At 48.8% G+C, this 27,932-nt stretch overlaps 1 protein-coding gene across 1 annotated transcript in view; it reads right to left on the minus strand.

Annotated features, from left to right (window-relative positions):
- FNDC1 (fibronectin type III domain containing 1) overlaps positions 1–27,932 on the minus strand; it is a 333,787-nt gene that overhangs the window by 31,666 nt on the left and 274,189 nt on the right. Inside the window, exon 15 of the mRNA XM_073672788.1 lies at positions 2,534–2,642. Coding sequence (XP_073528889.1) covers positions 2,534–2,642 — 109 coding nt within the window. The remainder of the gene's footprint in view (positions 1–2,533; positions 2,643–27,932) is intronic.

Here is a 27,932-nt window from a genome sequence, read left to right on the forward strand (position 1 = left end):
ACTTAATGTCATATCTTTGATTCTGTTCTTCTTCATCTACTGGCATGTGCAAATGTATGAGCAAGTATTCATATGAATTTACGACCTACTTAAACCTTCGAGGACCTTAAATTTTATTCAATCAAATTTTTTTCCAGTTTAAAACTATGGGACATATATGTGCCTTGGTCCTCAAAGGGTTTTTAAAGGGGCTACAAACATAAATACGAAAAAAATAATTCAATTAGTGCTTTTTGTGTTCATTTAATTTTTATTTGAAGTCCATTTTTTTTATATACCTTGAAATTAAGCCCTACCCCATGGAATGAAGCCCTACCTACATGACATCTGAGAGCTACATGGATCCCGCTTGTGAGGTGCCTGTCCGTCACTACTATTCAGTTTTAGGGTCCACTCACTAAGCCATATATTCTCTCATGCAAGAGAATACGGCCAATTATGCTAATGACACTCGGCTCAAACTCTGTCAGAGCTTCAACTGAGTGTGATCCGATTCTCTCGCAGCACAGATATGGAGAAGATGGAGAACTTACTTTCTCCATCTTCTCCATAGTCTCTGTGAGTGTTCATCAGACTGCACTTGGATGACATCTGAGTTCAGTCTAATGTTTTACGTGCACCCATAGACTTGTATGGGTGCACATGGTCCGATTATCGAATGAGATTATTTTCTCATGCCGATAATCGCAGATCTGCACTGTCCCATAGTATAACATAGGGCCGAGTCCTATCCGATAAAACATCACATAGCATTCGGCCGTGTTATACGACAGTGTGAGCGAGCCCTTAGAGTCAAGGAATATTTACATGCAGATGATGATATTACTCTCCCAGTGTATATTTTTTTAGGTGAGTTCATAGTAAATGCTTTGCCTTTTTGACATGTGATCAACTAAAGAACAAGAAAGATTTAGGACCTCCCCTATAGAGAAACGGAAAATAGTTTGGAGGACTTGCATGTCCTTTTTTATTTATTATGAGAAAATCATAAAAGATCCCATTTTTTAACCATGCTGTGACTTTCTGCTGAGGGAGAGGGAGAGAGCTGCCCTATTCAGAGTCTGTAATAAGACCCGCTGACAAAAGTGTTGAAGATACAGTCTAATGTGAATTAACAATGAAAAAAAGTTAATTTCACAAATGGCTTGTATTTTTTTTAATACAAACTTTTTTGTGTTTACAGCTCCTTTAAAGGGAATCTGTCATCAGGTTTTTGCCACCTAATCTGAGAGCAGCATAATGTAGGGTTAGAGGCACTGATTCCAGTAATGTGTCACTTACTGGGCTGCTTAGTGTTGTTTTGATAAAATCATTGATTTGTCAGAAGGTAATTATCACTAGATGACTAGTAAGTTCTGTAGGACCCCACCCCCATCACTGATCAGTAGATTTCTGTGTACACTGAGCATGGGCAGAAAGCTGCCAATCAGTGGTGTGGGTGGGGCTATACAGAGCGCAGCATTCAGAGAGCTGCTAGATCTGCAGCAGATGAAACGGTGATTTTCTCAAAATGACAACAAGCAGCTGAAAAAGTGACACATCGCTGGAATCAGGGTATCTGCCCCAATATTGTGCTGCTCTCAGATGAGGCAGCACAATTAATATTGTGCCAAATTAATTTCCCGTGAACTATCACATGATCTATCACAGGGGATCATGTGACATGTCACGTGATAAATCAGGTGTGTGGGGGGGGGGCCCGCGCCTTCTAAACTGCCCAGGGCCCTTGCTACTCTTAATCCACCCCTGGTAGTGTCTGATCCCGCAGTGTCCCCACCTATAAAAATAAGAATAAAATAATAAATTCTATATATTCACCTGTCCGGAGATGTCCCCCGCTGTAATCCATGTGACTGCTGCTGCAGAGGAGCCGGGGAGAATGAGTGGCTCCGGAGCTGCAGCTCAGGAGCGGTGTCCTGTCACTCACTGAGTGTAGCTCCGAAGCGGCTCATTCTCCCCGGCTCCTCTGCTGAGCGGTCACATGAATTACAGTGAGGGATGCCTAGGAGAGGTGAGTATATGGATTTTATTATTTTATTCTTATTTTTACAGGTAGGGACACTGCGGTCGAAGACTACCACCACCCTCATCATTGTCCCTGCTGGTGCTGATCGCAGCACCAGCAGGGACCCATGATGGGGGCAGCATTCAACACCGGCACTTGGGAACAGCACTACCTGTAGCGTTGATTCCCCAGCGCCGGTCCGTGTCACACTGATGACACATGGATGTCATCCATGTGTGTTCAGCGTGAGCCACTTTTGCGGACCATGTATCCACAAAAATACTGACTTTTTTCCGTGTGGAGCACACGGACACACGGTCCATGAAAACACACTGACATGTGCACAGACCCTTTCGTTTGAATGGGTCTACGTGTGTCAGTGTCTCCGGTACGTGTGGAAACTGTCACCACTCGTACCGGAGATACTACCGTGTGAAAGAGCCCTTAGGAAGTTCTAAGAAAATGCTTAGGTAAATATAAACACAAACTCATTCAGAAAAGATCTGCAAGGGAATACCAGGTGCATACCTTGTGTTCGGCTTTAAGTTTTCAATTGGGAAATTGTGGCCTCCTGCAGTGCCCGTTGACCATTTATTCTTCAAATAGTCATCGTAAGATGCACTGTAAACCAAGTATCCTGTTCAGGAAATAAAATGAGTACATAGATGGTTTTATTTTAGTAATCAATTTTGAGGAGAGTTACATAAGGTATTTAATTCACTCTACTCTATATGACATGTCAGTGAAATATAGCAAGGTAAAAGAGATCTAAGGAAACAGACTGATATCCATGTGTGACCAACTAGTATAAGATTTCAAATATTGATGCTATGTTAAAACATTTATCAGTTTAAATCAGATTTTCGAATTAGGAAAGCCCTGTCCATGTTCCAGAGTTCCAGCTAATTGTCAGAAGTTAAAGGAACCGGCTTCCTTTTGAAAATGGCTTGTCTGCCTGAGAAAAACTCTCTAACAAGCCCAATCACACTTTGGGCAACTGGTCAAGTCACTATGTAGCACCCCGAGGGTTCGGACGCTACAGGGGTATTGCACCTCAGACCAGAGGTGTGATATTCCACTCCCGGGTAAGGATGGAGTTTGGACCAGGGCTCAGTTAGCTGCATACAGCACACACACACCATTTCCGAGGGACAGCTCAACGGTGCTCCCACTAGACAGAAGTGCAGGCACGACCGACTATGTCCCTGACTGGAGTGGGGAGAGGGGTGGAACACCCAGTGCTGTAGGGGCAGATAGGGGTTGGTTCCTGAGCGTAGGTAGGAGCCCATTGGTTGCTGGTCACCTGGGCTCATGGTCAGAGGGAGGTATAAAAGGTGGACACCATCTTAGCTCGAGGAGGAGTTCGGTTCGTTCTGTCCAGAGAGGAGAAGACAGGGAGTAGAGGCTCTGTAGGAGCTCTACTCCAGGAGGGCCTAGTGAGAGGCCGAGGAGGAGGTGAAGGGGAGCTGAGATTGTGTCTCATCCCAGCTCCAAGAGAAAGGAACAGAAAGGAACAGGAAGGAACATAAAAGGAGAAGAAGAGACAGAGAAACAGAAGGGCTCAGGAACAAGAAGGTGGAAGGGACCCTAAGAACCCACGAGAATCCAGGGTGCAGGGTCAGGCAGATTAAGGGTACCGGATCCCAAGTTGGTGGAGGAGAAACTACCCTCAGGTAAAGACCGGTCGTCGTGATCATTTATTGGTGCGACACCTCATCAAACCTGCTAGGAAGGCACCATATAGGACAGCGGAGGACGGGGCCCACGTTTAACCGCACAGGTCCGCGGCAGCTGGACAAAAGTGGGTCACTGGTGAGGCAGGCGAGAGAAAGGACAAAAGGGGGTCCTGAGCCATACTTCTGAACTGCCTGGGAGTTGACCGAGCGCCACACCTGGTGGACGCAGCACGGCTCGGGCGGTCACTACCGGTGCCGAAGTGACCCGGAGCACATGAACTGTGAGTAAAGACTCTGGACTGTAACTTGTTGTCTGTGTGCTCCTTTGCGCCTCCAGCACTACCGGTACTGGGACTCTCACCACCATCACTCCCACCATCCATTATACTGCCCTGGGGCCGCACTCTTCCCGTGGGGAGTCACACTACCCTAGCTGCACACCTCATCAGCCCCAGCGGTCTGCATGCAGCGGCGATTCCTAATAACCGCAATCCACGGGTGGCGTAGTCGGACATTATCAACAGTACATAGCAGACTACCATTGGTCTGACCACCCTGAGCCGCGGGACCGGGCCGCCACTACTACCCCCATCGTTTCCCTGTCGCCCGGATCCGCGTGCCCCATGGCCCAGGGGGGCGAGTCAACTATATCAAGTAATTCAAAGGAATTGTCTTTCCTAATATTGGCCACATCTATAAATACAATGTGTATGTACATATAAATATATTTTTATATATATATATATATATATATATATATATATATATATATACATACATACACTACCGTTCAAGAGTTTGGGGTCATTTAGAAATTTCATTATTTTTGAAAGAAAATCACATTTTTTCAATGAAGCTAACAGTAAATGAATCAGAAATACACTCTATACATTGTTAATGTGGTAAATGACTGTTCTAGCTTCAAATGTCTTGTTTTTATTGCAATATCTACATAGATGAATAGAGGCCCATTTCCAACAACCACCACTCCAGTGTTTTAATGGTACATTGTGTTTGCTAACTGTGTAAGAAGGCTAATGGATGTTTAGAAAACCCTAGAAAACGCTTGCACAAGTATGTTAGCCAAGCTGAAAACGGTTTGGCTGATTTGAGAAGCTAAAAAATTGACCTTCCTTTGAGCTAGTTGAGAATCTAGAGAATTACATTTGTTTGTTCTATGAAACTCTCAAAATGGCCAGAAAAAGAGAACTTTCATGTGAAACTCGACAGTCTATTCTTGTTCTTAGACATGAAGGCTAGTCCATGTGAAAAATTGCCAAGAAACTAAAGATTTCCTACAACGGTGTGTACTACTCCCTTCAGAGGAGAGCACAAACAGGCTCTAACCAGAGTAGAAAGAGAAGTGGGAGGCCCCACTGCACAACTGAGCAACAAGACAAGTACATTAGAGTCTCTAGCTTGAGAAATCGACGCCTCACAGCTCCTCAACTAGCAGCTTCATTAAATAGTACACGCAAAACGCCAGTGTCAGTGAAGAGGCGACTCCGGGATGCTGGCCTTCAGGGCAAAGTGGCAAAGAAAAAGCCATATCTGAGACTGTCTAATAAAAGGAAAAAATTAAAGGTGATGAAATATTTATTTCATGCAATAAAATTGAAATTTAATTGTTAAAAAAATCATATAATTTGATTTTCTGTTTTTCATTTATAGATTCTGTCTCTCACAGTTGAAGTGTACCTACGATAAAAATTACAGACCTCTCCATTCTTTGTAGGTGGGAAAACTTGCAAAATTGACAGTGTATCAAATTTCAAATAATTATTTTCCCCATATATATACCGTATTTTTCGGACTATAAGATGCACTTTTTTCCTCCAAAATTTTGGAGGAAAGTGGGGGTGCGTCTTATAGTCCGATACATATATATATATATATATATATATATATATATATGCTGTGGGTGATGGGAAATGTTGGGGGAGCTGCAGCGCTGGTGGAGCGGGGCACAGGAGGCAGTAACCCAATGCTGCATCCTACACTGTGGCGGCTGCTAAAGAAAATGAATATTCACTGCTCCCCACACCCATGGGTGTGGGGAGCAGTGAATATTCATTTTCTTTAATAAGGCACACACTGTACTTGCAGCGCGGCTCCTGTTATGCATGGCGCCCTTCATACCTCTTCCTGGTATGTATGGCAGCACCCTTCATCCCTCATCCTGGTATGTATGGCCCCCCCTCATCCCTCTTTCTGGCATGCTTGGCACCCCTCTATCCTGGTATGCTTGGCACCTCCTGATCCACATCATGCTGCACACAAAAAGTAAACAATTATACTCACCTCCTCTCTACACCACTGCTGCGTCCTGCTCGGCTGCCGACAGAGATCTCACTGTGTGAGCCGCGCATGGCATAACTGCCATGCGCCCTCACACTGTGAGATGCAGTGCCAGAATAGTCACTGCTCCCCATGCCGGGATTGTGTAAGTGGGGAGAAGTGACCATTCACTCTCCTTAATAGTGCACACACTGTACCCGCAGCGAGGCTCCTGCAGCGGCTCTGGGGTCTGTTGTGCCCGCTATTAGAGACCATGAATATTCGCCACAACCCACTCCCATGGTTTGTAGTGAATATTCATGGTCTTTAATAGCGGGCACACGTGACCGCCGACTACAGCACATGAGGGCCAAGTATAACAGGAAGGAGGGAGCCATATATACCAGGATGGGGGATATTAACAGAATTGGGGGACATTACCCCTATAACAGTGTCAGCAGCAGACCCCCTCCCCCTTAACAGGGCATCATGACCACATTTTTTTTCTATTTTCCTCCTCTAAAACCTAGGTGCGTCTTATAGTCCGGTGCGTCTTATTGTCCGAAAAAATATGATGTATATATCATATGATATATATATCATACTTTTATGTGTGTGCATATATATATATATATGTATATATATATATATATATATATATATATATATATGATATATATATATATGCACACACACCAGTGGCTCAAAATCACAGCCGCCTGCATGTATCTAAAACCATTACATTTATGGTGACCAAGTGAATAATATACATTTTTAATAGACTAATCTACTTTTTGTGAGTTGTGTACACACTGTACATTCTGCAACCCATTAAATTTATGTTGAGTAATCCAGAATGGAGAATGAATGAATGAACACTATTTTAGTTATGACCCCTTCCCCTCCCCAATAGTTCATTTTTAAAAAGTAATTTGAATGTTTATGCTTGCTCCTAAATGTAAAACAATACTTGAAGTTGGCTGCATAGCCAAAACTTCGCCCACCTGCGAAAGCCAATAACCACATGATTTTGTTTCATAATTGTGCGGCCATTGGCCACCACATGTGGACATAGTTTTCATCACCAGGCTTTTCATGCAACATGATTTTTTGCAACCAAATGTTAAAATATCGGCACATATCAAAATAAATTTGGAGGCTGTTTTTCATAAATGGTGACTCATTAATAATATCACACAGATATTTTTACTATACTAACACCAACCATTAAGGATAACCTGTCAGCAGGATTTTGTAATGTAAAGCAAATTCATGGCTGCAATGGTGCTGTAATAAAGATTAAATTGATATCTGTTGTGAAGAAATCCACTTTGTTGTTCTTCTTTAATCACTATTTGAAATGTTCTGCTAATTGTATTTCAGTGCATAGGGGCTGGACTGTACACTTGGTCTTCTCCTCACTGTCTGTGATTCCCCGATCCCTTCACCTGCTTCCAGTCTTTGAATAACAGGTCACGGCTAGTGTTGAGCATTCCGATACCGAAATATTGGGTATCGACCGATATTCACGGTATCGGAGTTCCGATACTGAGTTCCGATACTTTTAGAATATTGAATACCGGAATCGGAAGATCCCATAATGCCTACGCTCTGCAGTGTCTCTGAAGGATGACAAGCTGGATGGCAGCGCTCAGCTTACTGTACTTGTCATTTAGTGTTAAAGGATTTATTAAAAAAAATAATAGTGTTTTCATGCACCGTCTCTTTAAAAAAGCCAGCCGGCAATTCAGCAGCGGCATACACCGGTACCCGACAATTTACAACAGAAAGAATAGAGCATCACACATAGATTAGATAGATAGAAACATGTCAGTCACATATATAAGAAGTACAGTGACAGTGTTGCTTACTGTAATTGTCATTTAGTATTAAAGGATTTATTTAAAAAAATAATAGTGTTTTCATGCACCGTCTCTTTAAAAAAGCCGGCCGGCATTTCAGCAGCAGTACCCGACAATTTAGAATAGAAAGAATAGAGCTTCACACATAGATTAGATAGATAGAAACATGTCAGTCACATATATAATAAGTACACTGATAGTGTTGATTACTGTACTTGTCATTTAGTGTTAAAATAAAGGATTTATTAAAAAAAATTGGCGTGGGGTTCCCCGTAATTTTAGTCTCTAGAGGAGGTTAAACAGACGGCTGGGGCAGATGTTTGAAGCCTGGGAAGGGGGTAATACCCACGGAGCTTCCCAGGCTTATTTTAATTCCGATATTTGTGTCCCATTGACTTGCATTGGTTTCCGGTATCGGAATCGGCGATATCCGAAATTTTTTGGGTATCGGTCCGATCCAATCCGATCCGATATTTCCCGATATCGGAAGGTATCGCTCAACACTAGTCACGGCTTTTTCATTGACCTGCCTACTCTGTTTGAGGAGATTTCAGGCAGCTGAGTGGCTAGCCAAACAGTGGAGTACCTTGATGCATGCCATGGAACATTGTCCTGCATAAAAATGATGGTTTTCTTGAAAGATTCAGACATTTTTTCTATACTACTGCTTCAAGAAAGTTTGGGAGTTGATTTTGAATCCATCTTCAACCTAAAATGGTCCAACTAGCTCCTCTTTAATAATATGAGTCCATAGCACCTCCACCTTACTGGCGTCTGAGTCGAAGTGGAGGTCTGTGCCTGTTACTGATCCAGCATGGGCCAATCCATCTGATCCATCAAGAGTTTCTTTCATTTCATCTGTCCATGAAAACTTTCAAAATATGTCTTCAGATATTTCTTAGCCCAGTCTTGATGTTTCCACTTCTGTGTCTTGCTTAGCTTGGCCATATCTCTGGGCACTGAACACCTTGTAATTCTGAGCACTCTAAGGAGGTTGCAGTTCTGGAATATGACAGCACTGGAAGATAACAAGTAGAGATGAGCGTTGTTCTACTCGAACTGTTCGCCAATCTCAAATTCGAGCTGTTTTGGGCGGTGTTCGAGCCGGTCGGCGAACACGAACAATTTGAGAAAAATTCGGCTGTTCGAGGTTATGTTCGATAACTGTTCGTGCACCAAAATCATAACTGGATTTTTTCTCAGTAATGATGAAAATTAATGTTAATACGCAGTTTGAGTGTACAGCGGGGCGGGGGGAGGGGCAGGGGATGGATCTCTGCAGGAACAATGAAGATCTCCATTTTTTTTTCTCTTTCCCGCATTTGCAGTGGGGAGGTGCAATCTGTCAGCCTATCAGCAGCGCACACACGGAGCGAAGTGCTTTTTTTCACACAAGCAAGGGCATGTGTGATTGGCAGTGTATGTCACATGTCCTTGCCCTATAAGACCAAGCCATTTTCCCCGTCGCCACCATTTTCTCACTGCTGCAGCTGCGTGTTAGACGGCACCGCTGTTGCTGTGTGCGCTATACCTTGTTAATTTCAAGCCAATTTTCACACAAATATACAGATAGCTTGGGAGTAGGGAATAGTTGTGATTGCAGTCCTTTTAAGGACTAGGTTACAGCATTTCCTACGACTTTTATCAGGCAGGTCTGTGCTCTTAAATAGATAGATTGTGGGAGTAAAGACTAATTGTAATTGGAGTCCTTTTCAGGACTAGGTTACATCAGTTCCTATCAGTTTTTGCCAGGCAGGTCTGTGCCAGTGCTGTGCAAGTTTTTTTCACAGCATTTGGCTGAATCTAGCAAAGCTAATCCTTTTTGGCCTATTGCAGAGTGTGTTAGTCAGTGGAGTAGCCTATCTGTGTTGCAAGATATACCACCTGTGTATAGAATACCAATTTTTTTACTGCACCTAGTGAAGTAAAATCTTTTGGGCATAGCATCATTCTATTAGTCCATCTATACTGACCTCCATCAGGTTGCAAACTGAATATAATTTTTTTCTGCATCTAGCTCTGAAAAAATATTTGGGCTTCTAGCAGTGTGTGGGACTTGGTCTATTAGTCCATCTATACTGACCTCCATCAGGTTGCAAATTAAAAATAATTTTTTTCTGCATCTAACCCAGCCAATAGTTTTGGCCTAATACCACAGTTTGGCCACTCAGCTCTGCTCGGTTACCATCCATTGTTTTTTTGTGCAAACAACTCCAGAGTTGTGAATTAGTTAACCACCAAAATGAGTGGAAAAAGGCCTGCTGCTGGTGGAAAGGGGAATAGGCGTGTTGGGAAGGGGAAAAAAGGTTGTGTCCGTGGGGTAGGTGCAGAAGAAAGACCATCTTCCAGCCAAACTAAAATGTCTACTTCTTTTAGCGGACAATGTGATAAGATCCCTTTCTTACGGCCACGCCAATCGCTACAAATTCCAGATGAGGCACAAAAACAGCAGGTGCTTCAACGGATATCAAGTGCTCCTTTAAGTGGGCTCTCCTCCACATCAACTTCAACATCACAAATACTCCAGTCCTCAAAGGTGTCACCCAAATCGCACTTGCTTCCTCACAGCTCCCAAATCTCCAGCTGCCCGTCTGAGTATGAGGTAGAACAGATGGTTGAGTCTGCAGAGCTGTTTACTCATACTATAGCCTGGGAATCAGAGGTCGACTCCAGCGCTTCTGTGAATCCAGACGAGGAAATGATCTGCACTGATGCCCAGAATCTTTATGAGTCGGATCCAGGACCAGACGCAGAAGGTTCTGACCATAATGTAGACCCTCATTCCCAAACTGTAACTCCTGTTGGTGGAGACAATGAGGAAGACGATGATAAGACTCAAATACCTGATTGGAGCGACAACTTTAGTTTTTTGTCAGGGCAGGAACAGGTTGGCTCTGAGGACGACGGGTGTGATAACGCACAGGGTGATGATGATGAGGTCGGAGATCCCACTTACTGTCAACCCACAGTCAGCCAAGAGATGAGGTCAGCAGAGGAGGTGGAGGAAGATGCTAGTGACGACGAGGTCAGGTTGCGCCTTCCTGGACAGAGACATAGTACTGGAAGCACGTCAACAACTGCATCCTCAAACACAACTCTGCCTCTCACCACAAGTCGTGGTGGCTCTTCAGGTCGCATGGGTGCTAAGCCTTGCATAGCCTGGGCATTTTTTCAGATCGATAAAGATGACCCAACTCGTGTTATCTGTAACATTTGTCAGCAAAAGCTAAGTAGAGGCCAAAAAATACATAGTTTGAGTACTTCATGCATGAACTGGCACATGGACATGAAGCATAAGTTGCAGTGGGAAGCTCAGTGTGCTACAATGCGGTCTAGCCGGCCGGGCCAACCACCGTCTGCCATATCTTGTGCATCCGCGGCCTCTTCATCCTCTGTGACTGGGGGGACAGCAGTCACACCTGTTTTGGGGCGCAGACCTGCCACCTCTTTACCCGCAACAGCCAGCGTGATTGGCAGGTCATCATTTTCTTTGGAGGTGGTAACACCAGCTGGTCTTGAGCGCTGTCCGACATCGATAGCACCACCTTTGGATCAAGGCAACCTAACATGTCCGCCTGCATCTTCCTCACAGACCGGCAGTTTGCCGGGGACACCCTTATCAACCCCGTCTAAGCACAATAGCCAGCCCTCGGTCCCTCAGATGTGGACAAGTAAAAGACCATTTCCTCCTAGCCATGAGAAAGCTAAGAGGTTGAATTTCACCATCTGCAAGCTCTTGGCTACAGAAATGCTGCCTTTCCGCCTGGTGGACACAGAGGATTTTCGAGACCTTATGTCCGTCGCAGTGCCCCAGTACCAGATGCCCAGTCGGCACTACTTCTCAAAGAAAGGTGTGCCTGCGCTCCACCAGCATGTCGCACACAACATCACCGCTTCTTTGAGAAACTCTGTGTGTGACAGGGTGCATTTCACCACAGACACTTGGACGAGTAGGCATGGACAGGGGCGTTACATGTCGCTGACTGGGCACTGGGTAACTATGGTGACAGTCTTGCCGTCCCCACGAGTTGTGCGTCAATCCTCTTTATGTCATTTTTCCTCCACTGCTTCTGCCTCCTCAACCTCCTCTCGGTCTTCCACCTGCACCCAAAGCCTGTCTGGTCATGCCACAAGCTTTCTAACTGCGCAGAAGGGATCCTGCACACCTCCTTACTATGCTGGCAGTAGGGCTCAACGTCATCAGGCGGTTTTTACATTGAAATGTCTGGGAAATGTGAGTCACACAGCTGAGGAGTTGTGGTCAGCTCTGGAGAACCAATTTCATGAATGGTTGTCTCCACTGGACCTGAAACCAGGGAAGGCCGTGTGCGACAATGCTGCAAACCTGGGTGCGGCCCTTCGCCGGGGCAATGTCACACACGTGCCTTGTATGGCTCACGTGTTGAACCTGGTTGTCCAGCAATTTTTAGCCCACTATCCCAGACTAGATGGCCTTCTGCAGAGGGCACGGTCGCTGTGTGCTCACTTCCGCCGTTCGCATCCCGCAGCTCAGCGACTTACATCTCTACAGAAGTCGTTGGGCCTGCCACTTCACCGGCTAAAATGCGATGTGCCTACCCGGTGGAATTCAACTCTGCACATGTTGCAGCGACTGTGGCAGCACCGACAAGCCCTGGTGCAATACGTTCTGACGTATAGCCTGGGCCAACGAGATTCAGAGGTGGGGCAAATCACGCTGGAGGAGTGGTCTCAGATCAGGGACCTATGCACCCTTCTGCACAGTTTTGAAATGGCGACGAAGATGTTTAGTGCTGACGATGCCATTATCAGCATGACTATTCCGGTGATTTACATGCTGGAGCACATGTTAAACAGAATTCGGAGTCAGGTGGTGGCACAAGAGGAGGTGGAGGAAGTAGAGGAGGAGGAGTTGTATGCGGAAGGGCTAACATCTGCAAGGTCCAGACGGTCGGCAGCACCAAGGCGGCAGGCATGTGAGGGTGGGGGAGATGATTTTACCAGGGCGCATGGTAGCAGCCAAGCTAGTGAGGAAGGTGCAGGAGCCCAGGAAGAAGTGGAGGACGAACTGATGGAAGACTCATCAGATGAGGGAGACCTTGATCACATTTCTGTTGTGCGAGGTTGGGGGGAGAGGACAGAGGAAGGAAGCATGATTGCTACCTCGCCACCAACACAACAGGGACTTGGTGCTCCTGGATGCGCAACACACATGAGTGCCTTCTTGCTGCACTACCTGCAACATGACCCTCGAATTGTGAGAATTAGAAATAATCCTGACTACTGGGTTGCCACACTGTTAGATCCCCGGTACAAAAGTAAATTTGCAGAAATTATTCCTGCCATAGAAAGGGATGCACGCATGCAGGAGTATCAGCAGAGACTGTTGCAGAATCTTACATGTGCTTTTCCACAAAATACCAGTGGTGCACGTAGTGAATCTCACAGTTCCAACTTGCCAACCGTGGGACCGTCAAGTGTTCAGCACTCAAACCGTAACAGAACCACAGTATCTGCTGGTAACATCAATTTTGCGGAATCATTTCACCACTTTTTTAGCCCATCCTTTGCAAGGCCACAGGAGACAAGAAGTCTGACACATAGTCAACGCCTAGAGACGATGGTACAGGAGTATCTCCAAGTAAACATTGAAGCCACGACTGTGTCACTGGACCCTTGCTCTTTTTGGGCTTCCAATCTGGATAAATGGCCGGAGCTAGCCACTTACGCCTTGGAGATCTTGTCATGCCCCGCAGCCAGCGTTCTGTCTGAACGTGTGTTCAGCGCTGCTGGTGGTGTGCTGACAGATAAGCGCACGCGGCTCTCCACTGATAATGTAGACAGACTCACGTTCATAAAGATGAACAAATCATGGATCCGAAACGACTTTTCTACCCCTGTGTCATCCTGGGGAGAGTAAAAGCTTGATGATTGGTTAAAATCACCCTACCAACCGTTTTAAGCTTTCAAATTACTAATCATGTTTATCTGTATCTTGACTGGAAAATAATTTGGGCTTTGTAGCAGTGTGCAGCACTGATCCTATTAGGCCATCTATAATAAGCTTCACCAGATTTAAAATTAAAAATAATTTTTAGCTGCATCTAGCCCGGAAAATAATTTTGGGGCTCCGAGATGCGCAAGACACATAAGTGCCTTCTTGCTGCACTACCTGCAGCATGACCCTCATATTGTCAGAATTCGAAGTAATCATGACTACTGGGTTGCCACACTCTTAGATCCCCCAAACTTTTCGATCAACCTTTTCATTTTAATAAAGACCAAAAAAATGGTCATTTTTGAAATTATAAGCATTAGCAGGTTGTTAGAAACTGAAATCAAACAGTTTTCAACTCAAAACTTTATTCTAGGTGATGTTACATTTTCACATAGGACCCCTTGTTCGAAAGGAGCTTCTGAACTCTCTCGTCCATTGAATTTGTCAGGTTTTGGATGGTTTCTGCTTCAATTGTTTTGCATGAGGACAGAATACCCTCCCAGAGCTGTTGCTTAGATGTGAACTGCCTCCCGCCATCATAGACACTCCTTTTAATGATGCTCCAAAGGTTCTGAATGGGGTAGAGGTCAGGGGAGCATGGGGGTCACACCATAAGTTTGTCCCCTTTTATGCCCATATCAGCCAGAGATGCAGATGTTTTATGTGCAGCATGAGATGGTGCATTATCATGCAGAAAAATGATCTTGCTGTGAAATACACGGTTCTTCTTCTTGAACCATGGCAGGAAGTGCTGTTTGAGAAAATCCACATACATTATGGAGTTCATCTTTAGCGCCTTCAGGGATGCTAAAGGGGCCGACAATCTCTCTCCCCATGATTCCAGCCCAAAACATTACTCCACCTCCTCCTTGTTGGCGCTGTAGCCGTGTTTGCGTGGGGTGTCCATCAACCAGCCATCCTCCACTCCGTTCATCTGGACCATCGAGCGCTGCACGGCACTCATCCGTGAACAAAACAGTTTTGAAATCAGTCTTCATGTAATGTTTGGCCCACTGGAGCCGTTTCTGCTTGTGTGAAGTGGATAGAGGAGGTCGACAGGATGGCATATGCACAGCTGCAAACCTCTGAAGGACCCTGCATCTTGTTGTTCGGGGGACGTTGGAGGCACAAGCAGCTTCAAAAACTTGTCTGCTGCTATGACAAGGCTTTTTTGCCGCTGCTGTTTCAACCTGACGTAATTGCCTGTAGGAAAGAGTCCTCAATTTGCCCTTATCAGCACGCACACGTGTGTACTGTGAATCAGCTACATACTTCTTGATTGCCAAGACACTTCATCCTGATTATCGCACAATGTTGATTGTAGTCATGCCTTGACCTAAACACTCCACAATTTGTTGCTTCTCAGCAGCCAACACATCCTTTTTCTTTCCCATTTTGGCAGAAAATGTAGGCTGCTTAATAATGTGAGAGAGCCTTCTTAAGTAGTCTTGCCTTTCATTGGACACACCTGCCAAACTAATTAGCACAGGTGTCTGCAATTGCTTACAGTGATATAAAGAGCCCTGACACACATCACCATCAATGAGTTTAACTGACAAACAAACAAATTCTTCCCTTATCACTCCTAAACACTTTTTGCATAATAATTTGGAACGCGGTGTACATGTGCTTTTCCACAAAACACCAGTGGTTCACGTAGTGAATCTCACAGTTCTAACTTGCCAACCGTGGTCTGTATGGAATTGTTCAATAAAGGGCCCAAAATTAAGATAACATAGATGGGAGAGGTCTCTATGAATAGGAATTCCTAAGTATTTGATACCCTGTGAGGGCCAGGCAAAGGGAAAGTTGGACTGGATGGAATCCTATATGGATTTAGGGAGGGAGACATCGAGGGCCTCAGACTTCGCTGCATTGATTTTAAAATTTTACCATGTAACAAAGTGATCTATTTCAGCCATAACAGCAGGGATGGATATATGTGATTGAGTGATATATACTAGGACATCATCAGCAAATAGAGAGCACTTGTACTCGGTGCCTCCCACCTCAATCCACCTAATATTGGGGTTATGGCGAATTGATGAGAGCAGGTGCTCCGTCACTAGGATGTATAAGAGAGGGGACAGAGGACATCCCTGCCTTGTCCCATTGGTGATTGTGAAAGGTGATGAAAATGTTCTGACGCACCCCCTGGGCCTTGGGACACCCGGAGCCGGACCCTTTTTGGTGGATGCTGGTGGTTGTAGTCTTCGTGGCGGCGATCCGGTTCCGTGGCTCAGGGCGGTCAAACCAGTGGCGGAACTATTTATGTGGTTTTGATGTTTAAATGTCCGACTACGCCACCCGTGGATTGCGGTCAGAGTGAACCGCCGCTACAGGGCAGACCGCTAAGGCTGGTGTTGTGGGTGCAGCAGAGCGTAGCATAACTCTCCACGGGAGGAGTATAGCCTCAGGGCAGTGTATGCGGAGGATGGGGGTGATGGTGCAGGGCAGCAGCAGTAACGACACGGAGTCAGTGATGCAGTTCAGGGCCTTTACTCACAGTTCTTATTATCCAGACCACGTCTGCAGGTAACGGCTGCCCACGTCGTACTGTGCTCACCAGGTGAGGGGCTCAGACAACTCCCAGATAACTTTGGAGCGCTTCACAGGACCCCCTTTGTGTGTCCTTTGTCTGGCCTTTCTTACCAACACTTCTGTCCGGCTGCCTCGGGCCTCCTCTTGGTAAACTTGGCGCCAGTTTCCCTGACCCTATGTGGTGCCTTCCTAGCGGGTGGAGCAAGGGGCTGCGCCACATAAAATGTCAGAGCCTCCGGTTTCTAGCTGAGGGTCGTTTCCTGACTCCACTAGTTCGGGGACCGGTCTCCCCCTTTGGCCTGACCCCTCCACGCAGGTGGATTCGGGCGTGCGGTGGCGACTCGCCCGTCCGCACCCCTGGGATCCCTTCATTCCTCGTTCCTGGAGCCTTCTCCGCTCCTCTTCCTTCCTTCTCCCTCTTGCAGGCCTGGGCCTCTGTTACTAGGCCCGCCTCCGGAGCAGAGCTCATGCAGAGCCCCTGCTCCCTGCCACTTCTGCTCAGACTTCTCTGCACTGAACTAAGATGGTGCCCACCTTTTATACTCCCTTCTCAATGCACCCAGGAACTGCTTCCTCCCTGCTCCTGCACTGCAGGGTTCCCCTTCCTCAGTGTTCCCTCCCCCCACTCCAGCCAGGGACAGGGACTGTCGTGCCCATCTCAGGGGCATATTGGTCGCCCTGCCCCACGGCAATGTGGTGTAATGCATGCAGGTGTCGGGTCCTGATCCACACTCCATCCTTATCTGAGAGTGAGATATCACACCTCTGGGTGAGGTGCAATACATCTGTAGCAACCGAGCCCTCGGTGCTACAGTTCCATTTATCTTCAGCCTAGGTGACGTATTGCGATACAGGGCCGTGATTTTGGCTATAAAAGGGTCCCCTAGACCCCTACCCCAAGCTTTTTAAGAGAATCATATATGGCGTGCCAGGAGACTCTATGGAATGCTTTCTCAGCATCCAACGAGAGTATCTACTTACAAATTTTTAACTGCATCTAGCCCAGGAAATACTTTGTGCCTAGTAGCAGTGTCTGCTAGTCAGCGGATTATCCCGGCTGTTAAGCAAGCTACACCACCTGTAGTTTGGACACTTAATTTTTTCAAAGGAAATGCTTCGGGACCACGGGATACTTAGTGAAGAGCATCAGGAGGCACCCCAAGGCATAGGGGCTGGGACTGGCACTAGGATGCCTTGCGGTGGACAGCCGAGCTCGATCCTTATAAAAGCTTTTTAACTGCAGCAGCTTTAGTGGACGCTACTGGAGCTGGAATTACGCGGCTGCTGGCATGAGACTTGCCCTCCAATAGACCCTTGTAAATGGATTTAAAGTGTATTCATTCAAATTAGAGGGACAATTTAAATTAAAAAGCTTAGAGCTGCCTCCACCACAGGGGGGCTCTCTCGACCCACCAGCGGACAGGCACCAGTATTGGGAGAGGGGGGCTGGCCGTCAGGGTTCACCGCGGCTCTGGCACAAACCCGGCGACACGGAGGTGGCACGGGCAGGAGCGGACTGGCCGTCTCGGCTTCTCACTTTTTGGATTTTAGAAGGGCATGACATGCCTATATCTGTGTCTCCCCCTCCTTTTACTCCTCCACCTCTTTTCTTTTCGCATGACTATATGTACTTGTCACTTTTCCATGTGTTAGTTGTGTCTTCTGAGCAGTTTGTCAGCTTTTGGACACCTTTGAAGGTGTTTTCTATGTGTTTCTATGTGTTTTTGTTTGCCTGCCATTGGTTTTAACGGTGTTCGAAGGTGTTCGACGAACAGTTCGACGAACAGTTCGGCGAACACACGGGTGTTCGACGAACCGAACCGAACTCGAACACTACGGGGGTGGCTCAACACTAATAACAAGTTCTTGGTCACATGTGGTTTGATGCTTCTCAAAATCTTTGGCAGTTAATGTGCATATTTTTACACATGTTTTTTGCAACCCCGTTGACTATTTGCAGCGAGCCTTTTGATGGTTCGGTGATCACACCCCAATATATTAACAATATCAAGAGTGCTGCCTCCCTCTATAAGACTTTTAACTATTTTTGACATTTCACAGTCAATAAAATCTCTTTTATTGGTGCATTTTGCCTGAGGAAAAAAAGCTGCTTAATAATTCTGCACACCTTGATAACGGGTGCTGATATCCTTAGGCCACATAATCTATATGTAACACAATGTTCTTTCTCAAGTTAGTTTTGGAGCAACATGTATTTTAACAATATTCTTTCTCAACCAATGTATTATGCACAGACATCTGGATCTGTTCCAGTTTCCATCTGCAGTAGCTGGAAATGAACTCTCTATAACTGTGACCAAATAGCAAGGAAACAGATGTCTGCCCAAATTATTTTCTCCATACACTGTATGTTTTACTTCTATATATTTTTCTTCTGTGATTGCATTAAAATAAAATCCAAGTCTATGCAATGCCTTATCAAAAAGCAATTACATAAGGCCAAGTATAATCATTTGTCCATTATCATTCCATATCATTTAGGTTTAAAGAAAAATGATAGTGAAATCTAGAGTTTGGACTCGTGCATAATGCCAAGTTGTGTGTATGGAGCATGTACAAAAGATTTCCGTGTGCTGCAATTAAGTTCTAGCCTGAGCAGCATGTATGGTGTTATTCTTCCCTAGAAAAAACTGATTATAGAGAACGTTTCCATATATAATCTGTGCCACTATGACAGCCTTAATATGGATTAATACAAAACAGAGCTATAAGCATGCCTTCTAGAGATGAGCGAATCTTTTGGAATTCAAATTAGGGCATATAGACTTTTGTGATTGATCAGGCAGGCCATTCTGACAATGCATGTATCTCCAGGAGAACAAATTAATTTTCCTGTGCAGTAGCCTAGTATGAATACACCTGTCTAAACCTGTGGTACACGCCAAACCTGATTAATCATACATTTAATAAATGATGCATGCATCGTCTTGGTCTTGATGACAACCATGCATTTTTCATGTCACTATCACTGTGTGTCCTATCAACTTTGTATGTTGCTTTCTGTGGCTAAAATGGTGTCCAGAACATGGCAAATGAAGAGTCTGGGTTAAATTTCTGGTACGATTACCCTCTGCAACCATGTGAGTTAGTGACAAAAAATAACACTGCAAGTGCTTCTCATTAAATTAGAATATATATCATCAAAAAGTTAATTTATTTCAGTTCTTCAATACAAAAAGTGAAACTCATATTATATAGTCATTACAAACAGAGTGATCTATTTCAAGTGTTTATTTCTGTTAATGTTGATGATTATAGCTTGCAGCCAATGAAAACACAAAAGTCATTATCTCAGTAAATTAGAATACTTTATAACAGCCTGAAAAATGTTTTTAAAATCCAAAATGTTGGCCTACTGAAATGTATGTTCAGTAGTGTTGAGCGAGCACTAAAATGCTCGGGTGCTCGAAGCTCGGGCCGAGCTCACTGTGATACTCGGGTGCTCGACCCGAGCAACGAGCCCAATGTTAGTATATGGGAGACCCGAACATTTTTGCGGCGGCTCCCCCGGCAGTCTGTAGAAAGCCTAAAAAGTGCCCAAAACGATAGTGACAGTGCTCAAATGACATGGGGACAGCATGGGGATCGCCCCTGGAAGCATTTCTGACCCCCAGGTCACTGCTGTCAACAACGTGGTCAGAGGTATTAAGCCACTTTTACAGGCTCACAATCATAGGCGGATTATAATGAGGTCAATCCGGGCTACCGCCCGGGGCCCGAGACTGCCATGGGGCCCAGGGCCTGTGGCCGGATTGACCTCATTATAATGTGTGACAGGAGGGCCCGGGAGTCGGAAGATGGAATCTGCTCTGCTGTGTCCGGCGGAGCTGCGAGGATGACTCACCAGCTGCTGACTGTGTAAGTGCAGGAGAGGAGGCTCCGCCCACCTGCTCCGGCCTCCAGTAGAGCACAGAGCCAGCTTACAGCATGGCCACTGCTCTCCCTGCCCCCTACCCGGGTCTGAATGTTACCTCTCCGCTCTCCCCCTCCTGCCCTGCAATTACACCAGAGCTCTGCAGTCGGGCCCCAAGAGAAGGGGAGGCTGCCCCACAGAGAAGATTGAAGAACCTGCATCATGTACAGAAAGGGTAAGTCTATGTGCAGTGTGTGTGTGTTATAGATATATATATATATATATGTATGTATGTATATATGTGTGTATGTATCTATATCTATGTATTTGTGGACCATCAGAGGGGCTCACTCGCTGTCGTGGCCCGGTCTGCTTCCTCTGTGCAGGACCGCTGGCCATGTCAGGTGAAGTGCCGGCAATCAAGCAGCGCCAGAGGTCCTACACAGATGCTGTAGAAGCAGCCCAGGCCCCAACGGCGAGTGGGCCCCTCTGATGGTCCAGGGCCATGTCTGTGACATGCCGGCGGCCCTGCACTGAGACATGCCTGAGGAGCTGCTGGACAGGACAGTTTTATGTGTTTTTAAGATATGTACGTGTGCATGTGTCTGTGCGCATATCTGCATATCGTGCATCACAGCTAGAAGACACGGCCTTGTGCGCGGCAGTGTCTGCTAGCGTGACGTCATGCAGTGTGCCCTGCACTACTTCTTACCACCATAGAGGAGCTGGACGACTGGAGCCAAGCAGGGGGACGGTGAGTGATGTGTCAGTGTGTGCAGATATCATTGTGTGATATGTCTGTTTATATGTATTTTTGTGTTTCAAATGTGTTTATGGCTATGTGCCCACGATGCAGAAATGCTGCATATTTTTCCGCTTCTCCCTGGCAGGAAAAACGCATGCAGATTTTAAATGCGTTTTTCCCGCCAGGTAGAAGCGTTTGTCAAGCGTTTTTGCATGTGACGCGCCCCCTGGGCCAGTGTTGTTGGGGCTTACCCGGAGCCGGATCAGATGGGGGTTGTAGTCTCCGAGTGGCTGTGACCCGGTCCGTGCCCAGGGTGTCAAGCTCAGTGTGTGGCAGTCCTTACTGATGTTACTAAAGTTCTTTATGTCGACTACGCCACCCGTTGAATTGCGGTCACTACGGCCGCCGCTGCAGCAGGGTCCGCTGAGGCTGATGGTGTTTGTGCAGCCCAGGTAGTATAACCCCCAACGGGAGGGGTATAGCCTCAGGGGGTCAGGTGCAGAGGATGGTGGTTGTGGAAGTGCAGGGAAGATGGTAATGAAAGTCAGAGTCGGGTTGTGCAGTTCAGGGTTCTTTACTTACTGCTGTTCTTGTACCGGTCACTCCGGCCTTGAGTGACCACCCGAGCCGTGCTGCGTCCACCAGGTCCTGGACTCGGCCAACCCCCAAGTAGTTCTGGAGCGTGGTTCTGAGCTCCCTTTCTGTCCTGTCCTCGTCTCTGGCCTTCCCCACCAGGGATCCACCTATGTCCGGCTCCCTCGGGCCTCTTGTTGGCGAACCCTTGTCTCTGGGTGGATATAGTGGGTGGCCGTGGCAGATTCTGCCCACGGCCTCCGGTTCCTGGCTAAGGTGTGCTGTAGCCTCTGCCAGCTTGGGATCCGGTACCCTGTTGCCAACTATTCACCCTTTGATTTAGTTTGGGTTCTTGGAGTTCCTTCTTTCTCCCCCTCTGGGTCTTTCTTTCTCCTCTCTCACTCTTGGCTCTGGGGCTGCTCTGCTCCTCTGCTTTCCTCCACTCCTCTGCAAAGACTTACTGACTGACTGACTTCTCACAGACTGACCCTGATCTTAGATGGTGCCCACCTTAAATACTCCCTCTATGTGTGAGCTCAGGTGACCAGCACCCAATGAGCTCCTAACTTTACCCAGGCTGCTCCCCCTATCTGCCCCTACACTACTGGGATTTTCCACCCCCCTCCCACTCCAGCCAAGGACAGACTCGGTCGTACCTGCACATTATTAAGTGGGAGTACCATTGGTCTGTCCTCCGGAAATGGGATGTGTGTAGTGCATGCAGCTAACTGAGCTCAGTTCCATACTCCATCCTTACCCGGGAGTGGAATATCACACCTCTGGGTTGAGGTGCAATACCCCTGTAGCAGCCGAATCCTCAGGGTGCTACATTCCCCCCTGGTAAATCACAGCACGTCCTCGGGCTGTAAGATATAAACAACATCCAAAACATACAATTTTTTTTCATAAACATAAACATATAAAACATATAAAACATCATATATATCAGCATAAACTTTTCATATAAACTTTTCATAAAAACATTCTTGTCTTCTGGTACCTCCGGTCACGGTGCAACTTGTGACCGGGTAAAGTGCGACAGTCTCTTGAAGAAACACGGTTTCCTATAAAACCGGTAGGGGGCGCTTTAGGAAGCGCAACTATATACAAAGGGATATGGCCGCTCTCAGTCCTCGGCCAGGTATTAGGAAAGGGATGACCGCTCTCAGTCCTCGGTCAGTGGGGAAATGGGACACACTGGAACAGTTCACACTTGTCCCAACGGGGACCATATTTAAATTAGCAGCATGGCATATACCCTAACGGGTAACTTTATACAGTCTCTTCACTACCGTACTCAACGACGGCGTCCTCCTGCTCTTTCTTTGTGGACAGTTTCAGTTTCAGACCCGTCCGGGTCCTCTTGCTCCTCCTCACACCGCAGCTCCTCCTCCGTCAGGCGATGCACATGGAGGGCGTAGGGTCCTTTGGCACACTTGTGCCGGGTGAAGGTGACCTCGTCCCCTACATACAGGTCACGACCTCTGTGTCCCTCCGGTAGGTGGGACTCAACGTCTCTCCTGGTCACGAAGACGTCGCCTGGGGTGCGGTGATCCCTGATGAAACCCCACCCATGCTGCAGATTGAACTTTATCACAGTCCCGATGGTACGGGGACCATGCGCTGCACGGGGGTCTCTCCTGGTCCGGCTCTTCTGCTCCGCGCTCCTTATTTGGGCTTGTTGTTCCCGGACCCGCCTCTCTCTCCGCTCCCTCTCAAAGACCTCGAGCTGCTGGCGGCAGCACTCTGCACGCTCCGCTGCGGCTGCCCGAGTCTCCTGAGTGAACCCCATGAGGTCTTCTCCGGTGGGATCCCACTCAAACTGGGTCTCTTCTAGCGGGGGCGAGATCCTCTTCATGGGCTTTGGAGCCGGGATCAGGGGTTCGTCTAGGGGTCTCTCTTTCCGGAGTCGGGGATGGTGAAACTCCGGTGGCCATATCAAGGGCTGCCCATCCGGGCACGTATGCTGGGCGAATAGGTCCTCACCCAGGTGCGGTACTGTAGGTGTTATGGGCGCCGTGGTGGTAGCGGCGCCCGGGTTAACCAGGCCTTGCGACCAGGCCTGGGGCACCTTGAAAGTAAAGGGCACCGTAAGAACGGCGGCGCCCTGTGTTACTTGGCCCTGCGACCAGGCCGGGGGCTCCGCGGAGGTAGGGGGCGCTGTTGGTATTGCGGCGCCCGGGGGTACTAGGCCTTGCGACCAGGCCGATGGTACTTCCTGCTTGGCCACGCTCGGGGTCGAGGCGTGTGACGTCACAGGGGTCGCGGCTTCCGTTTGAGGCCTAGTCTGCGGCGGTGACGTTGCAGCGACGGGCACGGCAGGGGGTACTTCGGGCTCTGCGACGGGGAGCTGGGGCAGGCGCGCGGTTTCCCGGCTCGGGGTAGTGACGTCCCCTTTACCTGCCTCCATTCGTTCGGCTCCCTTCTCGGCGCCGTCTCCGGCCTTCAGTCCTCCTGCGCCATCCTCAGAGGCGGTCTGTCTCCTCGTCTCGGGTGGCGTGCTCCGCTGACGGGTCTCGGTCTGCTGGGCCATCTCTCGGCTCCACTCCGCCAACGTCTCTCGCTGCACCCGGGCCAACCTCTGTGCGAGGCCCTCCAGCGCAGTCTGTGCACACTCCCGGTCTCGGGGGAGCTGTGTTAGGATCTCCAGCAGGCCTTCTGGAGTGGCGACCTGCAACAGGCTCCTGACCACTGGGTCGGTGCTGCCTGGAGTGGCGGCCCGCATCAGGCTCCTGACCACTGGGTCGGTGCTGCCTGGCTCTCCCTCCATCTCCGGGTGTGCTTTCTCTGGACTCTCTTCCAGACGTCTTGTCTCCGGGTGCGCTCTCTCCAGACTGCTCCAGGCGACACCCATCTTTGTTCTCTTCTTCTGTCTCCGCCCACATTGAGGGTGGTCCCGGGGCAACTTTATGATTGTCAGTTCCAGGGGCAGTTCTCTCACGCTGATGGACACTTCCAGCATCACAGTCTCTGTTGGTGGGCGCGGTTTCCGCTTTTGGCGCCATTCTTCGACCTGGCCCACGATGGGAGGTGGCCTCTTGCCACCCTCTGGCACGCCCATAATGGCGTCCGCTCTTCCAAGGCGGGAAATCTTCGGAAATGGCGGGAAAAAGCTGCAAATGGCGGACAACCGGCGGGAAACGACCTGTGATGGGGCCCGATGGCGGGGACCCTCCGGAACCGGCAGGAGACTTCTTTTTAAGGTAACGATGAACTTTTCTTCAGGCACGCAGAACCCGGTTGTTGCGGGCACGTTATCCTGCCGACTACGCCAAAGTTGACGCGCCCCCTGGGCCAGTGTTGTTGGGGATACCCGGAGCCGGATCAGATGGGGGTTGTAGTCTCCGAGTGGCTGTGACCCGGTCCGTGCCCAGGGTGTCAAGCTCAGTGTGTGGCAGTCCTTACTGATGTTACTAAAGTTCTTTATGTCGACTACGCCACCCGTTGAATTGCGGTCACTACGGCCGCCGCTGCAGCAGGGTCCGCTGAGGCTGATGGTGTTTGTGCAGCCCAGGTAGTATAACCCCCAACGGGAGGGGTATAGCCTCAGGGGGTCAGGTGCAGAGGATGGTGGTTGTGGAAGTGCAGGGAAGATGGTAATGAGAGTCAGAGTCGGGTTGTGCAGTTCAGGGTTCTTTACTTACTGCTGTTCTTGTACCGGTCACTCCGGCCTTGAGTGACCACCCGAGCCGTGCTGCGTCCACCAGGTCCTGGACTCGGCCAACCCCCAAGTAGTTCTGGAGCGTGGTTCTGAGCTCCCTTTCTGTCCTGTCCTCGTCTCTGGCCTTCCCCACCAGGGATCCACCTATGTCCGGCTCCCTCGGGCCTCTTGTTGGCGAACCCTTGTCTCTGGGTTCCCTGACCCTATGCGTGGTCTGCCTTCCGGGTGGATATAGTGGGTGGCTGTGGCAGATTCTGCCCACGGCCTCCGGTTCCTGGCTAAGGTGTGCTGTAGCCTCTGCCAGCTTGGGATCCGGTACCCTGTTGCCAACTCTTCACCCTTTGATTTAGTTTGGGTTCTTGGAGTTCCTTCTTTCTCCCCCTCTGGGTCTTTCTTTCTCCTCTCTCACTCTTGGCTCTGGGGCTGCTCTGCTCCTCTGCTTTCCTCCACTCCTCTGCAAAGACTTACTGACTGACTGACTTCTCACAGACTGACCCTGATCTTAGATGGTGCCCACCTTAAATACTCCCTCTATGTGTGAGCTCAGGTGACCAGCACCCAATGAGCTCCTAACTTTACCCAGGCTGCTCCCCCTATCTGCCCCTACACTACTGGGATTTTCCACCCCCCTCCCACTCCAGCCAAGGACAGACTCGGTCGTACCTGCACATTATTAAGTGGGAGTACCATTGGTCTGTCCTCCGGAAATGGGATGTGTGTAGTGCATGCAGCTAACTGAGCTCAGTTCCACACTCCATCCTTACCCGGGAGTGGAATATCACACCTCTGGGTTGAGGTGCAATACCCCTGTAGCAGCCGAATCCTCAGGGTGCTACACATGCATTTCCGCATGCGGGTTATCAAGCGCTTTTCCAAGCGATTTTAGCATCACTTGGAAAAGTGCTTGACAACTTGTTCACACTATATAAATCCATGTAACCGGCATATATAGTGTGACCAAGTAATAGTTAAAAAAAAGAATAAGAATGGTAAAAAATAAAGATTATACTTGCCTTCCGATGGCCCCCGGTCTCCTCAGCGATGCGTCCGGTGTGTTGGGCGGCTCACGGTGGTGTGAAAGGACCTTTCATGACGTCATTTAGTCATGTGACAGGTCACGCGACAGCCGGTCAGCTGTCGTGTGACCTGTCACATGACTAAATGACGTCATGGCAGGTCCTTTCACACCACCGCGACGCATACAACAGACCGGACGTATCGCTGAGGAGACCGGGGGCCATCGGAAGGTGAGTATAATCTTTATTTTTTTTATTTTAAATTCTTTTTTTTACAGGTACTATGGTACCCGGGTCTGGATGAGAGCCTCCTCTTCTCAAAACCCGGGTACCATCCGGACATTGAATCGCTTAATATCCGCATGTGCACATGTAGTCATGCGGATATTAAGCGATTCAATGCAAGCCAATGGCGGCAATTACGCTGCGTGTCCACAAAATTAATGGACATGCTGCGTTTTTTTCCGCAATGATAATCCGCATTGGAAATTTCCACAGCATATGCACAGCACATGCGGATTATCATTGGGGACCATGGGGCACGTATTACCAAGCGTTTTTTCAGCGTTTTCGCTGCGGAAATTCCGTGGCAAAAACGCTTGTAAAACGCACGGTGGGCACGCTGCCTATGCGTGTATGTATTTGTCTTTGTATATGTCTGTATATATTTGTTTGTGTGTGTGCGGCCTCCTGCTGTATCTGGGGGGGGGGTTCCGTGCGTTCTCCGGCTGTATCTGGGGGGGGGGCACCGTGCGTCCTCCGGCTGTATCTGGGGGGGGGCGCCGTGCATCCTCTAGCTGTATCTGGGGGGGGGCGCCGTGCGTCCTCCGGCTGTACCTGGGGGGGGGCACCGTGCGTCCTCTGGCTGTATCTGGGGGGGGGCGCCGTGCGGCCTCTGGCTGTATCTGGGGGGGGTGCCTCTGGCTGTATCTGAGGGGGGGGCGCTGTGTGGCCTCTGGCTGTATCTGAGGGGGGGGCGCTTTGTGGCCTCTGGCTGTATCTGAGGGGGAGGCGCCATGCGGCCTCTGGCTGTATCTGGGGGGGGGCGTCGTGCAGCCTCTGGCTGTATCTGGGGGGGGCGTCGTGCGGCCTTTGGCTGTATCTGGGGGGGCGCCGTGTGGCCACTGGCTGTATCTGAGGGGGGCGCCGTGGGGCCTCTGGCTGTATCTGGGGTGGGGGGCGCCGTGCGGCCTCTGGCTGTATCTGGGGTGGGGGGCGCCGTGCGGCCTCTGGCTGTATCTGGGGTGGGGGGCGCCGTGCGGCCTCTGGCTGTATCTGGGGCGGGGGGCGCCGTGCGGCCTCTGGCTGTATCTGGGGTGGGGGGCGCCGTGCGGCCTTCTGCTGTATCTGGGGGAGGGCGCCGTGCGGCCTCCTGCTGTATCTGGGGGAGGGCGCCGTGCGGCCTCCTGCTGTATCTGGGGGAGGGCGCCGTACGGCCTCCTGCTGTATCTGGGGGAGGGCGCCGTGCGGCCTCCTGCTGTATCTGGGGGAGGGCGCCGTGCGGCCTCCTGCTGTATCTGGGGGAGGGCGCCGTGCGGCCTCCTGCTGTATCTGGGGAGGGCGCCGTGCGGCCTCCTGCTGTATCTGGGGGAGGGCGCCGTGCGGCCTCCTGCTGTATCTGGGGAGGGCGCCGTGCGGCCTCCTGCTGTATCTGGGGGAGGGCTCCGTGCGGCCTCCTGCTGTATCTGGGGGAGGGTGCCGTGCGGCCTCCTGCTGTATCTGGGG

The sequence above is a fragment of the Phyllobates terribilis genome, unplaced genomic scaffold (assembly GCF_046119375.1).
Source record: "Phyllobates terribilis strain yellow unplaced genomic scaffold, ASM4611937v1 Scaffold_3__8_contigs__length_932513732, whole genome shotgun sequence".
Lineage (NCBI taxonomy): Eukaryota > Metazoa > Chordata > Amphibia > Anura > Dendrobatidae > Phyllobates > Phyllobates terribilis.